General features: G+C 40.7%; 1 protein-coding gene across 3 annotated transcripts in view; it reads left to right on the top strand.

Moving 5' to 3' along the window:
- Positions 1-17,059, top strand: part of zdhhc9 (zinc finger DHHC-type palmitoyltransferase 9) — a 32,151-nt gene that overhangs the window by 12,997 nt on the left and 2,095 nt on the right. For 2 of the 3 annotated variants that reach the window (XM_069670097.1, XM_069670098.1), the window contains 7 exons: positions 2,747-2,905; positions 5,371-5,508; positions 5,981-6,029; positions 7,616-7,718; positions 12,565-12,668; positions 12,947-13,052; positions 14,858-16,827. In XM_069670097.1, the coding sequence (XP_069526198.1) occupies positions 2,747-2,905; positions 5,371-5,508; positions 5,981-6,029; positions 7,616-7,718; positions 12,565-12,668; positions 12,947-13,052; positions 14,858-15,040 (842 nt within the window). In that variant the 3' untranslated portion in view covers positions 15,041-16,827. Of the gene's footprint in view, positions 1-2,746; positions 2,906-5,370; positions 5,509-5,980; positions 6,030-7,615; positions 7,719-12,564; positions 12,669-12,946; positions 13,053-14,857; positions 16,828-17,059 lie in introns of those variants that run through there. The other variant, XR_011308643.1, reaches the window with a different exon arrangement.

Here is a 17,059-nt window from a genome sequence, read left to right as displayed (position 1 = left end):
CTTCATGACAATGGTGTCACCAGCTGTGTCCATAATGACCCTGGTGGGGCTTTTACTGCATGTAGTTTATATGAGCAAATCTTCATGGACGTTATTTAGGCCTTTGAGCAAAGAGCTGCAGCTTGTGATTATTTTATAATGTGCTGATGTTTTTTTCAAATGGTCCATTTAGTCTCGTCTCGTTTAATTAACAGAATTGATAAATAATTCCCATCACAAGTTGCTAGAGCCCAAGGCAACATCTTCAATATTATTCCTTTTGTCAGACTAATTCCAAATATATTTAATGTGTAATCATTACAAAGACAGAAAAAGGAAGGGAGTTGTTGATTGCTGACAAGTGAAGTCAAGTTAGTGTGCGCTAGATATGTGCAAAAAACAGCCATTTAATCTCAGAAGAACACAAAAAGCTTGTTTTGGCAGATTTTCTGGATTGCAGTGTTTCAAGCCGGCGCATTTTAAAATGTCTCGCTTTGATTTGAAGGCTCACTTACTTTTTTATCACAGGCTGCCTTTATTAAAGTCGAACTGAAACGGCATTTCAAGAGTATCTAGCTTCCGTATCGTGACGTATTTCCGAGTGAAATGGGACGTGCAGGCGGGACACATCATTGGAGGGATTTGATTTGATCGTTGAGAAGTGGGCGTAGACAGACGTTTAGCAGTAGGTAACTAACTGACCGAACGTTCTTGGTGCGCTGCGGCTAAATGTTGCAGATTGATTGGTTTAAATTGGTTGGTTCTAGCTTACGTAAGCACACAGGATTTTTTCTTTTTACAGGAAGAAAAAATGATCGGATTTTGATGTAAGAATACGAAGAAATGGTGATTTCTTTGGCCTATATTGTCAAAAAGATGCACAATATTACCTGGGGTGTGATCTAAAAGGATTAAAATGACATTTTTCATTTCACCTCGACTTTAAAGCTCCTGTGAGGAACTTTCAGTTTGTGTTGATTTTGGCGCCCCCTGTGGACGAAGCCGCACCTCTTATCTCTTTGCTTAAGTGGTGTTTAACAAAAAATCTCATCCCGCTTTCTGTAACAGTCATATGTATCATTCACTTAAAATTCCTGCCCTGGAAAATGTAAACAAAGACAGCGTGCAGTTAATCACTTCGTCTGACACCTACCCCCCCGCCAACAGTTTCAGGCATTAAAAATAACCAAATAGAAATAATCAATCTTGTCGCTGATGGTCTGTTTGCTGTTGTAGGTCACATAGAGTAACAAGGATATATTTCGGTCTGTTTCGTAACCAGCGAAAAACTCCTCACAGGAGCTTTAAACTAAGAAGCAGTTCTATTCCAACTTTCAGTCTTTTACCTTCCTGTTTTTGATTACATTCTTTACAGTCCTCATTTCAGCAAATGTCCCAAAATAGCAGAATATTCTTCACCTAAATGCTTACAAAGCCATGTGGAGAATCACTGCAGCAGCTTTAATGCAGCACTCATTCTAACAACTTTCCATCCCACTCGTACAGCTCTCACACAGTATGTTTTTTAATGTGTGAGGGTAGCTGTTTACTGTTACGAATGTGGGCGTACTAACAGCCACTAGCCGGTATGGATGTTTGAGCTCATTCTGAGGCCGAGGCAGGCATGTTGATGAAGCTGCCGCTGCCTCGATAACCTCCGTCCCCTCCGCCCGTTAGCGGCTAGTCCCGAGGGGGAATGCTAATACGAGGAGAAGCTTCCTCTTGGAATATCTAATGCCACTAGCAAACAGAGCTGTGCTACCCGGGGGAGAGGCATCATTCCCCGTGAGTGATGACTCATTAATTTATCCTCTGCTGGTTTATCCTGAAAGCCGCTAATCCTACGTTCTGTACATTCATAATGCTTTAATGCAGGAAGCGTTTTGTGCTGTCAGATAAAACATTGTTTATGTCTGAAGATGTATTTTAGATGGGTTTCACACAAGCTTTAAATGTGCTTATGCAGAAACATTTTCTCCACCCCAGCTAATTACATTTCCACAAACGCCACATTTATTATCTTAATTTATCCCCAGAAAGTCAAATGAGCATGCTCGCTCTTTTTCCCATTACCTCCACATTCACGCCCTCCCTCCTATGCAGCATGTTAATGGTAGATTTCTCCCTAACAGCTGCTCTCCTGAGAAACTCCAGCCAGCACAGCAGCCCTCTCCTGCATCATTAGCCAGCCGCTCTAACCTCTCAGGCTCCTGCAGTGCAACATAATCAGAAAAATGTGGATTGACAGGAAAGACTGAATGTATGAGAATATTTATGCACTGCAGAAAGCAAAGATACGACTGTGAAATACGGTCATTTCAGTGTGAGGAAGGTAAGCTGAAGCCCCCAAAAAAGCAGGACACTGAAAAAAAGCATTGCTATACTAAATAATATTAACAGCTCAGCAGTGATTACACATAAATCCACCTTTATCAATACCGTATCGAGCCGGTGTTGTTCACTGACATCCTCAAGGTTCAGCTGCCAAGATTTACGGCACATTTCTCTTGTCCTTGTCACTGAATCTCACATTCCTCACTGCCTGTTTAACAGAATATACAGCAGGTAAACACAGCATTGTGAGCATCAGTACAGCCTAATGTAATCCAGTGAAATAGGGCTGCAAAAAATAATGCCTGTTATGCAGCTTATAATGTTTAACGCTGTCAGAGGTGTTATTTAGTGTATTGCATTGACACCTGTTTAGAGCAGTTTCTCGTGTGATCAAATCTGCCAACCCCTTCTGATGAACGATTTGCTCCAACAGAGGCCGCCAATGGGAACGTCCCCGCCGGGCAGAGACCCCCGCCTCGGATCCGCAACGTGCAGATCAACAACCAGATCGTCAAGCTGAAGTACTGCTACACCTGCAAGATCTTCCGACCTCCCCGAGCGTCTCACTGCAGCATCTGCGACAACTGTGTCGGTAAGACGTCTCCTCTGATCTGCCGACAGGTCTTATGGCGTTCAAACAAAGACTTTACAGCGGGAGAAGACGGCTCGTTGAAACTGGTTCATTTCAGTTTTTCAGAAATAGAAAGTTGAGGATCTAAATTACCTCTGTGCGTTTATTTGTCACAGTGATTTAATAATTAAAAAATCACAGCTTTATAAATAAATGTTGGACCGAGCAGACAGGGTGCAAAAGTTTTAGGAAACTAAAACAAAGGGGAGAGAAAACTTCACAGGGAGCGTTTTTTACGGAATGTGCTTTTTGTATTTTGAAGGTGGTTTGAAGTGTGTGTGTGTGTGTGTGTGTGTGTGTGTGTGTGTGTGTGTGTCACCTGTCACCCCTGCAGACTAACAGTGATTTGGCTTCTGATGATTGAGGAATGCGTCTGAGGGGAGCGTAGCCTCATAGGCGATATGAGAGGAGACAGTGGAGGCTCAGTGAGGGAATAAACGCTCAGTCATTGTGAACACTGGTTCATCTGTGTCCACCTGCTGTAGAAACACACACACACACACACGTAGTCCAAGCATGACACAGCAGCACGCCTCGGTCCCTCTTTTACTGCAGTCATATCTGCTCCTCCTCTGCCTCACGTGTTTCATAGAGGGTAAAGTCCAGCTCAGAATAATAAAAAAACATCCACATCATTTTATAGATTTTATTTGTTTACACCCGGCGCCTTCTCAGGTTAATATATTATGAAATGTCTAATGTATGATACGGTCTGCCAATATTTGGACAGCTGTTTTAGCTCAGCAAGAAGCACATAGGAGTACGCTAAAACAACAGTTGCTGCACACATTGTATTTATTCTTGTTTCAGTGATTCAGATGGACAATGGGGCAATTTAATTTTAATATCAAGCTATTACAGCGCTTTCAGCTTTAATTTGAGCGGTTTGACATCCATATTGAATGAACAGCGTGGAGGATAATTGTCCCCCTGCAGTCAAGTTCCAATAAGCTTTATTGGCATGACAGATCAGTTTACGGACAGAACACACAGCAGACGGTTTATTTACACTGACAGATGATCAGCATTATAGTTATATGTTAATAACAACGATGAAGCCGGGACAAAAAATATATATCATGTAAATTATGACCTTCGAGATTAGAAAATTTGTCTATACTGTACTCGCTATGTACAATCTGAAAATTACTCTTATCATTATAACAAATGAATATGTAATGTAAGTTTATTTGAACTGCACAGCTCAGCAACACGACAGTTCAAAGTGCTTTACACGAGACAACAAAAGCAAAGAAACACATTGAAATGTAAAGTGAAGATAAAATATAAACGGCTTCAACAGAAGCTAAAATATAAAAAGATTATATATATATATGTGTTCTTATATTAAATAATATAAGAATAAAAGTTACAGTGCAGATATAGATAATTTAAAATACTTACATTTATTGAAATCATTTAATAAAAGGCAGCTCTAAACAGGTGAGTCTTCCGCCTTGAGTTAAAAGAAGTGAACGCTGCTTCTCCATGTTTGTTTCTGACTCTGGGGATAAAAGAAAAAGAATCTGCAGCCACACTAGCGGCTGTCTGAGGTCGTATTTTGTGTGCCTTTGAGCTAATTCTGAGTATCGGCATGCTAACATGCTAACATGGTAACAACAACTTAACACCAATTTTTAGCAGGTAAATGTGTACCATCTTAGTTTAGCATGTTTGGCAGGTAGCACTGAACAATGTCCTTTGTTTTGCTCGTATTTGATCATAAAACAATTTGATTTATTAAAACACCCTTCATCTGATCGATTTCACTCTTGCCGGCTGTGTTACTGAGGACCTGAGGGGGTGCAGTGTGAGGTTGTTAAAATTACTTTAGAAGAAAAAATTAGAAGATATTGACCTCTCCAACATGACCGCAGCTTATACCTGCAGAAACACAGCTGCTGCATTTATTTAAAGTGGATCTCTCTTATCAGAGGACTGCGTAACAATGTTTCATAAGTTATTTCTATACTGGTAACCACATGTTAACACCTTTAACTCTAAAAGGCAGCACTGAAACTTCCGCTCAGTTGATTTAAGAAAATCATTTCGATCTTCAAACCAGCTCACGTCCTGCGTCTCTGCCTCGATGTTTACTATAAATAGTTGTGAAACTCCATCCAGGGAGCAGCAGTGTGTCTGCTGCAGAGAAAAGTGTAAAGCCAGGTGTTTACCTCCGCTGTCCGTTTGACCCTGACCTGCTTTCACCGGGCTCTCTTTCAAATTACTGAAGAGGAAAGAGAAAGAGGAAGTGATCACTATATTTAGAGTGCAGGTTTACAGAAGCTTGCGCACAAAGCTTTATTTGACTAAAAGACTGCACCTGTCACTGGTGTATTTTAAACTCTTGTTTGATTTCCAAAAGTGTTTGTTCTGTAAGAAAGTTGGTTACATTTTTATACAGAGATCTTTCCTCTCTTTCACAGATCGTTTCGATCACCACTGTCCATGGGTCGGCAACTGCGTGGGCAAGAGGAACTACCGATACTTCTACCTGTTCACCATGTCGCTCTCCCTGCTCACCATTTACATCTTTACCTTTGACATCGTCCACGTTGTCATGCGTGAGTATCCTGTCAGTCCGAGTCAGAGGGAACAGACAGGTGCATCGTGTAGAAGAATGACAAAATGATACCTTAAAGAATGTGGCAAAACAGGATGGACGACCTGTGTTACAAATATACCAGCAGCTTTTAGTGTGGGTACATTTGCATGCACATGTGCTGAAACTACGACCTTATTCAGACCAGGCTCTTCCTGGATCGTGACATAACATGCAACAACAACTGACAGTCTGACATGATTCCTCTTTCATCCTTGTCCCCCTGCTTCCTTTTTCAACCCAAAGCAGAACATAAAAAGAGACGAGGAAACAGGAGTGTTTCTAGCCAGGATTATTAGCTCGGGGCTTGTTATCTTAATACTTAAGTAATATGTAAGAATTGTTCCTTTTTATTTGAGAAGAATGAATAAGGAGGCAGTGGGGTTTTTAGAAAGTGTCGTCTTTTTTAATCCTCTGTGTCGCTCTGTTCACAGGTTCAGTGGATAATGGCTTTCTGAACACTTTGAAGGAAACACCTGGAACATATCCTTTTAAACTCTGACCACATATATCACAAAAACAGCTGATGTGTGTGCTACGTTTGCTTCAAGATACTTTTTAAGTATAACACCCCAGCTATGACAGTTCCCTGAGCTGTGGTTTTCTAATAATAACCGAGCATCTAGGCTCAGTTTGCCTGTCAAGCTTTGGATTTATTCACATGATTAAGTGGTGTCTTTTTTTAGCCTTTCTTTAAACCAAAAAACACAAGAGTCAAAGTGAGGAATGGATTATAATAAGTCTGTGTTAAAGTAAGCTGCAGTCATTAACATTGTCCCGCTAATTACTATGTAGCTACAGTAGTAAGCTTGTGTTACTTTGAAGGCCAAGAAGCACAGCTAACTAGATTAGTTTGAGGAGTATTAGTTTAGTAAAAGTGAAGTATGAAGTATTTTACAGGGGCATATCTCTCCTCCCAGCGTCTTATGTTACTCATTTCAATATCCTTTTAATGTTACACTAAGGAGACCTTTCCAAGAATTGTATTTCTCCCATAAGTCAAATATTATGTGTATTATTTCCCTGGGTCAGTATGCTGAAATGACCCACCTACAGCTTACTGATGTCCTTGAAACCTACCAGTTCTCATGACATTGAATATTGCTATCTCCATGGTGTGAGAACATATTTTTACCATTTAAACTACATTTGAAAAGCCTATAGCACTTAGTTTTTTTTGCTATATTAAAAATATATCTTATACTGTTAGTGATATACACCTTTAAAAAATAGTCCTAGGGACGGTTCTGTATGTCACCACTATGTGGAAGCTGGTCCTAAATGCTATCACAATTTAAGCTAACATTAGCTGCTCTGCCCTTGTCCTTACTGGCTGAGGAAGTTGAGTAACACCGGCCAGAGTTACCCGAGTTAGCGTTACATTTGCGTAAAATGTAGCTTAGTCATTAGTATTCAAAGTGTTTAAAGCCTTTTCTCTTGTAACACTTAGAAAGAAAACATACTGTTTGAAAATACAAAAAACGATGTTAGCTTAGCAGCCAAACAGGGTCATTTTAAAACAAAATAAAAGTCTTATCTGAAATGATCCTTTCATACTGTTCCGTAATAATACTAGGACTTACTGACTCTACACTGTAATGAAAGTACAGTGCTGTTTCTTTATTTGTTTCCACTCAGATTATTAACTGGTGAGGATTTGGACGTTGTCCCGGTACATGTAGCTTTAGCCTCTGTTGTTTACCATGATAACAAAATGTATGTAGCAAAATTTAAGACCCAACAAGACTTAAGTTTTGTTACAAATCATTCGCAAACATTAAAGGGTGACAGGAGAAAGTGTTCAGAACCAAGTCATTGAGCTATCGTCAGCCTAATTAGGAAGCAACCCAGCTAGCTATAGCTGAAAATATGCTAGCTTGACAGGCAAGATACAGTAACAAACAGGTACTGGGCCTTAACCAGGCAACCTAACTAACTTGTTTCCATCATTGGCATTAACAATATTGCGTACTTGTCTGCCATTTTCTGTTTATCTGCCATCCACTGTTTAATCAGTGACACGTGCCAGGTAGAAAACATCTGTTGCTGTTTTCTTAACTTGTATCCACTGTGCTGGAGGTGCTGGTGTGTTTCTTCACCCTGTGGTCGGTGGTGGGACTGACCGGCTTCCACACCTACCTGATCTCCCTCAACCAGACCACCAATGAGGACGTAAGTGGATATTAAACATGCTTTACGCCATTAAGAAACTGATTGGCTGCAGGAGCCTAATTTGTCAACAGAGCTGTCAATCATCCTTTTGACAGCATCAAATAACTTATTAAAAATAAACTTGACAGAAAAATGAACACTTGGACGTAAATCAGCATGAAAATAACTAGCTATAATGACAGAAACCATGTTTGAGAAACATTTATCGGGCGTGTATTTTGATTTTATAGTTTGACTCATGTCCCACCTGTTAACATGGAGGAGGCGGGCTTTATGACCTATACTGCAGCCAGTCAGCAGGGGGCGCCTGAAATGTTTTGGCTTCACTTTTAGGGAGCTGTCGTGTCGACCATCTTTTTATACAGTCTATGGTCTGAATCATTCCGAGAGGCACAGCGCTGTACTTTGCATCTAGTTTGTTTATGTAGCACACTGTCTTTATGCAAATTAACTCTGACCCTTGACTCCATGAAAACACAGAACTAACTCACTCATTTGCTCTTCTGAGACTGCAGATTGGCATTTTAGCCTTTGCCATCAGTGTGTGAAAGTGAGTGTGAAAGGGTGAATGTGACATGTAGTGTAAAAGCGCTTTGAGTGGTCTGATGACTATAAGTGCAGCCAATTTACCGTTTACCATTTAAACTTCTCTCATAGTGGCTGTATTTGTCTTGGTGGCCTTCAACGCAGCCTTCAAGTGGACTTTATGTGCTGAAGTTGCTTCATGTAAACTAAAGCTCAGAGTGGTGGTGATAGCTCGAGGATTTCCCCGTCACACATGAAGTGGCAAAGTGTAAACAGGAGACAACTGAGAGCCAAATATTTAGCCACTTTTACTCTTTTGGTTAATGCTCCCCTGAGTTCCCAAAATTATTATTTTTCTTCCCAAACATCTGTGGAGAAAAAGGCACGGGTCTGATTTAAACTAATAAGTTCTCTTCTGTTTGTGATTTTACCATAAACATGTTAGAGCCAAGACCTACCTCTCAGATCAATTGTAGTTAAGACAGAAAAATGAAGAAAATCCTCCCAAATTAATATATTTTTGTAGTCCTTACATATTTTGTTGATACTGAATATTTTAGAAGGATTGTAATAAGTAAAAATAATTGTAAAATATACATTTAATTTGTATATTTGAAATATGAAGTAATAAGTACGGAAGATTAAAAAAAAAGGCCAAATCAAAGCTGTAATTAGCATTTCAAAGGACTTCACTACCCATAGTGCTCTTGGAGCTAAAAGGGAAAATCAATTTGTAAGATATAGGTTAGCTTTGTTGTACATACATTTTTCTGAAGTGTTATTTTGAGTCCGGATGCCTGTTTTTTCTTTTTGAAACCCTGAAACTGACAGTTTCGGTTGTTCTGAATCACTGTCGCTTGTTTGCATGAAAATGATGCTATAGGAATGGAGTGCCAGGATCACACGTCACATTCCTCTTTGTGTTTCATCAAAAAAGTTGCAAAAAGCATCTTAAAGTATGTAGCTGTGGTATTAACTCAGCCACAAAAGAAATTATATGAAGGGTTAGATTATAATTACTTTTAAATAAGGTTAAGTTTAAGACAGGTAAATAGTAAAGCCATAGAGTAATTTTAAAAATATGTCTGTAAATGCTCTGATCAGGCAGCTCGGCTTAATGCCAGTGGAAAGATAAACATACATCTCAGAGGTGTAAACATCACAGTTTGTAAAAGCACAGAGCTGTCTCCTTGACAGCGGCACCACCTCGTTCAGCAGTGACGGACAGACGGCTGCAGCTTGTTAAACCAGCCTGTTATATTGCAAACTGTAGTAAAGCAAACACAGAAAGTGTTCAAATGAAAAACAGAAACTGTGAGAAAACAAGAGTCTATTTATAACTGCAGCTAAAACATACTGTACTGTATGTTGAATTTGTCTGTACTTTATATAACGGCAGAAAAGACCACATGGAGGGGTTGAACAAGCTTCCTGTCTGTGTTTTAAAATTTAATATGTCCTCTTCCTATCCGGTACAGACAATCTGAGACCTAAAATCTCCTTACAAGTGAAACATGGTCTTTCACAGCAGGAACAGTTTCAGCTGCGGCTCGGCGTCTGATCCATTTGACAAATTGGCTTATTAATGCTTTGAATGCTAAATTCAGCAGCAGCTCGGACCCCGCTCTGCTCACCGAGTCGTCAAAGTGTAATGATCTAAAAATATGCTCGAGCTATTCTTATAAAACCAACGAAACAAGAACAAAACGCGGCAGCTGCTTCTGACTCCACTTGTCAGCTGCGTTTTAGAGAAGCTTGTGAAGCTAAATGAGGGAAAAAAAAGTATTGATTGCTTTATTTAGTCACCACACAGAAACACATTCAGGCTGATATAAAGCAGATGATGAGAGGTGGATGGATCCACAGAGGGAGGAATTTATGTTGTGTCTGCCTGTGTATAGCAGTGTTAACAGTGTGTATACTTTATTGGAGGCTTTGTTAGCTCAGATCCAACTGCAGAGGCTCTGACGAGAAGCAGGGAGCTGCAGCAGCGATGGTGCATGTGGTGGGAGGCTCTAGATGGCTGAAAGCAAGAGAGTGCACTCATACTTTGTTGTAATGATTAATTTATAATTCCCCTTTTTCCTTCCTGTGGGATGTCTGGCCTCATTTTTTTCATTTGAAGCTCTGCAGTGTGCACCTACAGTGTAATGTTGCTCCAGGAGTTGAAACAAATGGCTGTCAGCCCTGCCGTTTCAATATCTGTGATTGGCCTAATAATAGATGCATCGATACCTGCAGGGGCCGGGCACGCTGCCAGAAACGCTGCTGTGGCAGAGAGGTGGGGGAGGGAGCGGGAGAGAGAGAAGGAGAGGGAGATGGGGATGGTGGAATAAAGGGTGAACAGGAGAAGGCACCTTGAGTGTTGTAGCAGCTCGGGTCTCCCACAGGATGACACATGGTCTGTCAACTGTGTCTCTGCTGCACACACACACACACACACAGATAGTTCACGTAGGCATGCAGCACTGAAGTACCTCACGGGCAGACTGTTGACCTATATCCACTGCTACTAAAAAAAGAGCTGTTTTCTTTGTCTTGCTGGAGGGTCACTCGGTACAAACTCTGCTGTGCAGTCAAACTTAAGTGTAGAGGTCAGTTATATATGCACTTATATTTCTCTTCTGCATGTTTTTGGGGTAAAAGAAAATATCACTTTACTGGTATTTTTAGTTACAGTTAATCTCGAAGATGTGATTTCTTCCCCTAAAGCAGTAATTGCAGGTTTTCTTTGCTCACAATACTGTCAGAGACCGTGAAAAACCTACACCCCTTTAAACACAAGTGCATTGTGTGCATGGATCATATGATGGGATATTGATGCCAGCTAAAGGTCCAGTGATATTTCATTTTAGATAGAATGCATTTGTTATCTGTTTCATACTAAGGTTTAGGACTCACTAAAACATACTGTTTAAGATCTCACAGGCCTCCACTGCTGGCTGCAGCCCCCAACTTCCACTTATTATCCTGCAAAGTTCAAGGGCGTTCTTCAGTGGGCTCAATCACCATCGTTTTAACTCATAGACAGTTGTGTAACAGATATTTGTTTAGATGAAAATGTTAAAGATTAAGACTTTAATGGGAGTATAATGAAAAATTATAATGTTAACCCGTGCTGGCCTGCTGATGCAGTAACTCTATTTTAAACCATGTTTAGTTTCTCTGACAGAAATGGCAAAAAAAAGTTATATATGGTAAAGTTGTAACATATCTTTGATCTGTGTTTCAAACACCTGTCTTTTTAGAGGAGAATATTACTGGTAAACAAAAGTTATTTTGTTATTTATTATTTTCTTGATTCTGAAAAACAAATTGAAGAAGTGGGACTTTATTTTCAGAAGTCTCTGCAGGTATTACTTTCAGGCTTCTTATGTAACCGGAGAAGCAAAGTTCGGGGGCAAAAAAGCCTGCACTGCTCGTTGCTTTGAGCACACAACATTTGTACTGTAAGATATCTTCTCTCATCTGTATTATGACAGCTGCACAGTATAAAGGCAATGTCCAGAAAATCGACAAGAAACAATGAAACAAAGAGTGACACAGACATGTCCGCTCCCATCATCAGAGGAAATTACACCCTTGACTTTACATCTCAAAGTTAACAAAGAAATCAAATATGCCAGGTGACATGTCGTGGGAAAGTGAAGCAAAATACTTCTAGAAAATTAACATTTGATGTAATTCTGCGGCCGTAGAAAGCATTAAGCCTAATGGAAAGTAATTCATTATGTATTCAGATCATATGAGTTTTAAACAAGGCGTTAAAGTAAATGTATATAATCCAGTCAGTAATGTTATTTCCCCACCCTGAAAGGCAAGGCAAGTTTATTTATAAAGCACCATTGAGAAGTTCAAAGTGCTTGTCACAGTTAAAAACAGAGCATCAAGAACATTAAGAGCATTCAAAGAAATGTATCATTAGGCGAACATAACACATCAGCAGAAGTTTTGGGGTTTAAAACATTCCTCCTGTACACGCAGCACCTTTTCTGTGTGAATCTTTTGTGTGAGCAGATTTTTCAATGAATTATTAAAGTGGGTTTAATCTGTAGTTGCCGTACTCGCTCGTTCGCACCCGTCGGTGCAGAGTTCCCATTAAACCAGGAATCATTAAATCTCTGACGAGATCCTTTTTAGTAGGTCAAAGCCGCGCCTATGGGAATAACATCTAAAAATGGAACTATGCTTTTGAATAAGGTATAAGAACGGGGGAAATCTTAATGAAAGAGAAGCGAGCGGGATTGTAACCCACTCAGGAAGTGTTTGGGAATGTTTGCTGCCCTGGTAACGAGAGTTCTGAACATTTTGTTTCGCTCAGATTAAAGGATCCTGGTCGGGGAAGAACAGAGTCCAGAACCCGTACAGCCACAAGAACATCTTCAAAAACTGCTGTGAGGTCCTCTGTGGGCCGACGTACCCCAGGTCGGTTGATTCGGTGGATTTATTTTGTATTAAAATGCCTGTTTTGAATCAGACTCTGACACCTTTGTTGTTTAATTCATCATCATGTTCAAGTTTTATCCCTTTTGCTTTATTCCTGCTGTAATCAAAGAGTTCTGTATCAGTGTCTGTGATAGATTAGTCTCTCAGATTTATCGCCCTCCCACGCCTCGTTCTGGTGAATAACGATCAGGATGCAGTTAGTGACTGATTGCCTCGTCTCTCTCTCTCTCTCTCTCTCTCTCTCTCTCTCTCTCCAGCGTCTTGGACAGAAGAGGAGTGATGCAGGAGGATTTGTCTGTTTCAGCAACGCCTGCTGAACCTCCCTCCTCCTCCAGCAGCATCAACCCCTTGCCACAAACCACGGTGAGAAGACACACACACACACACATGCTTACCCTCCCCCCTCACATGCTTCCATTAAAGCGGATCGAGGCTGCAAAGCACAGAGTAGAGAATACAGAGCAGACATAAAACAGACTAAACCAATTACAGAGAGTGTCTTTTCTTATCAATAATCCATCTTGTGATGGGGATGTGGAGCCATGTTGTGGCTTTTTACATGGCTGCCATCGTTTATCCATTTATTATAGTTTAAATGTTTTATTTTAGCTTGATAATAGCTCGATCATTAGACATGCTCGTGCTATCTTCAAATTAAATCATCCTTGCTAAAGATTGTGTTGACGTAATGGATACTGCAGAACTTAATGTTATGAAGCGCTTCATGGCAGTTTCATATTTTTCTCCATAATGGTTTGGGAAAATTCATTTAGTGTACCCAGGATGGTTCTATAGTTTGGAGGTCTATTTGTACGCATGTTCTGCTTTAATTATTTCTTCCAGCCAGTTATTTCACTTGTAGGGCTTAATTAAATTAGTTAATTCTGCAGCAGAGTGTGTCAGTGCTTTTAAAATCACTTTCATTAGTCGGTGTTCAGACTCGGTCTGGGGCAAGTTTCTTCAGGCACAGCAGAATTGTGTCAGCGACCAGTGTTATATCAGACTGTAGGTGGCGTCTGGCATGGATGTTGTTGTGTCACTTTTTTGCACCACAGTAATTGACAACGTGTCTCTGGGCCACAGGTCCACACTCAAATCAGGCAGTCGAGCACGCTCTCTCTCGCCATGTGAAGACAGAAAATAATTTTAAAGTAACAATCTTGAATATTTCGGTTTCGTGCTCTTGAGCGCCACCTACTGACGACAATCGGTAATTACGGGGGCACACACAAGGCGTCGTCATGGTTCTAACTCTTGATTTTCCTCGCTGACGGTCACTTTCCTTTTTAGACTGTTTGCCTTCATTTGAGCGTCGAATTTGTTTCTTTTTCTTTGGATTTTCACTTATTTTTGAAGTTGTATCTGTAGTCATCCATCTTTTCTTTGTTTGTCCAGCCATAGTAGATTACTGTTTACTCGCAATGCTTACAGAAACCAGAAGTGCAGCCGCTTAGCTCCGCCTACCCTCTCTGGCAGACCAACTACTGCTGGGTGATGGAAAACAGTAAATAAAAAAGTTCTAGATTGTTACTTTAAGAACAACTTGTAGATGTTAATCTTAGGATGTCACTTTCACAAGGCCCTGCAATAAAGACACTGACGCATAAACTCTAAAAGTCAAATAAATATTTTTTAAATAAGCAAAAATTATACGATTGCACTAGTAAGTTGTCAGGCAGAAATATAAACCTTTACAAAACAAGTAAAGAAAAACAAACCATAAAACAGAACAAGACTACACAAGAAGAAAAAAACAAAACAATGACATAAAAATGGAATTGTTTACAGGCCAACCAGATCTGATTGTACAGCTCTTGTCATGTCATACACATGCCAGACCTCTTGCATCAGCAGGCTTAGTGACACGTTGATCATTTACTGGTCACACATGTACATAGCCGTCACTACAACTTCTATTCTTTTTTAGCAACATCTGGTGGCTCTTTGTTATATTTGTTGTTTTGATGGATAAAGCAGAGTTCTCTTCTGCTATACGTAAGTGTTATAAAGCATAATAATTCAAGAAAATGTCAAGTTACAGCCTGCCAGAGATGATATGCTCATTACATGTATGTAATTATTCCTGTGTTGTTTTGCTGCAGCCGAGTTTGTCCCCAGTGGCTCTTACTGCATTTGCATCTTTTCAGCATGCTGTCCTCTGCCTACAGAAAACCACCGCTCCACTCATCCCCAACGAGCACACACCTGATGACGCCAAGCCGAGCATCGCTGACTCGGCAGAGAAGAGCCCCTCCCCCAAAGAGGAGACCCCTCCTGCTCAGCAGGTCCCGCCCCTGGCTTCACCCGAGACCGACGCTGAAACATCCCTCGCCAAAGACAAGACCCATTAGCTGCATTAAGGGGGCGGGGCCTCGCCACAGCCACGCCCCCAGCAACCTGGAACTGAAACATTCATAATCAATATGTGATTACTGTGCAGGTGACTCGGTTATTCCTGCTCTACATTCCACCAGGAGAGCAGAGCGTCTGCGGCTGCTCCTCATCTCCTCGCCAGTAGCTGCAGAGCTGTTTGATTGACACTTGCTCCTGCAGCAGGGGGAGGGGTTTAATGGACAGTCAGCAGCTTCCTCTCTCTTCTGAACACTGCATGGAAAAGACATGAAAGGGAGAGCTGCAAAGAAAAACTCCCAACCTATGACATCCCTACAGGTCACCCGCGGGATGCTCTGATTGTCTCCTTTTTTTCTTTATTTAAAACTGCATAAAGACATTTATTGTGAAAGGCCAGTTCAATATACTCCCTGCAAGCATCTGGCAAAGACACTATAACTCCTGGACGTGTATAAAAGTTCATACATACAGTCAGTTTTCTGTTGTTTGCCCATTACATGCCCTATGCAAACCATGAAAAGACTGTACAAGCAGCTTTTAATTTGAAGGGTTACGGCTGTAAGTCTGAGAGTACACATGATGTCCAGGCAGAGGGAGGACGTGCAAATCCTCAGCTGAGATATCCTAAAGGCTCCTTCCAGGCAAGTCCAAACCTACCTTGTATTCTGATATTGCTGCATTCAGTATGTTGTTACTTCGTGCATCTGATCCAGACCTGTCCTTCCATTTTTATAAAATCAAAGGTGTGGTGTGAAGTCGGTGCTCTGAAACACATGAAATAGCTTCATCGTGGGAGTCCCAGTGTGAGTGCAAGAAGGCCTGACTTCTGATGTTAGTAGACACTAGTAGTAACAGTGCCTTATCATAACAGTTGCATCATCAAATGCAGCTGAGGTCGACGAACAGAGGAGCCCTTGAAATCCGTTCTAACTGCTGATACAGTGTTAAATGAGGAACGTTTAGTCCAGTGGTTCCCGACCTGAGGTTTGTGACCCCTACAAGAGGTGGGAGTTAATTAGTTAGGGGTCATGAGATGATTAAAGGAATAGTATTATTATTATTTTTTTATATTTCTGGATTGCTTTCTTTTAGGGAGCAGATGAGAATATTAATTCCACTGTCATGTCTGTACTCTTGATATAAAAGCTAAAGCTTAAAGAGCGACAACAGCCTACTTGCATATATATAACTTACTAATTAACATTTTATTATGGTGAACAAAATAATGGTAAAATATGGTGGCTGACTAAACAAATAATTAGTGAGGTTTAAAGGTTCTGGTTGGTTTGTTTGTGACATTTTGACAGAGCCAGGCTAGCTGTTTGTTCCCGTCTTTATGCTAAGCTAAGTTTACCAGCTGGTGGCTCGAGCTACATATTGAGAAAAGAACGAGGGCGAGGCGATGTGCGCTGCTAGCTCAACAGAGCCCAGATTTATTTCCTTGTCGCAGCAACGGCTAACCCGAGGTTGAGGTGTCCCCGGAAAAACAACAAACAGGCTGGCTAATTGCTTTTCTCACTTAACTCTCGCTCGCTCAACATGCGTCTTCCCTTTCCCAGAACACCAAACTCCCGCTTAAAAGTAGCTTTATAACAATAACTCCCTCTGTCCTCCCCTGGAACCACTTCTCAGCCAATTACCCTCTATGGTGGAAACCTCCCTCAATAAACAACTGCAAAACAACAGCAAACATGAACAGGAACTTAAATTCAGCGCTACAATATTTAGCATTCAAACATGGTGGTATCTTCTAGAGATAGACCGATATGGTTTTTTCAGGGCCGATACCGATTATTAGTAGTCAAGGAGGCCAATAACCGATATTTGGAGCGGATATTCATATTCAGTAAAAGTTAAAATATTGGCGTCAAAATTTTGAATAATACAAACTCCAACACTTAACTTTGTTTAAATGCCTTTAAGCATATGTTTATTAAACAAACAAACAAAAAGCGCAGGGAGTTCCCAGGGTCAGAGGTGCGGCTGCATCAGAGCCAAAATAACCCAGTTTTAAGTTG

This window comes from Semicossyphus pulcher, unplaced genomic scaffold (assembly GCF_022749685.1).
Source record: "Semicossyphus pulcher isolate SPU_LCO1_2020_fin unplaced genomic scaffold, fSemPul1.0.p SCAF_2, whole genome shotgun sequence".
NCBI classification, from domain to species: domain Eukaryota; kingdom Metazoa; phylum Chordata; class Actinopteri; order Labriformes; family Labridae; genus Semicossyphus; species Semicossyphus pulcher.
The sequence above is the reverse complement of the archived record's forward strand: the minus strand, read 5'-3'. Positions and strand labels throughout refer to the sequence as shown.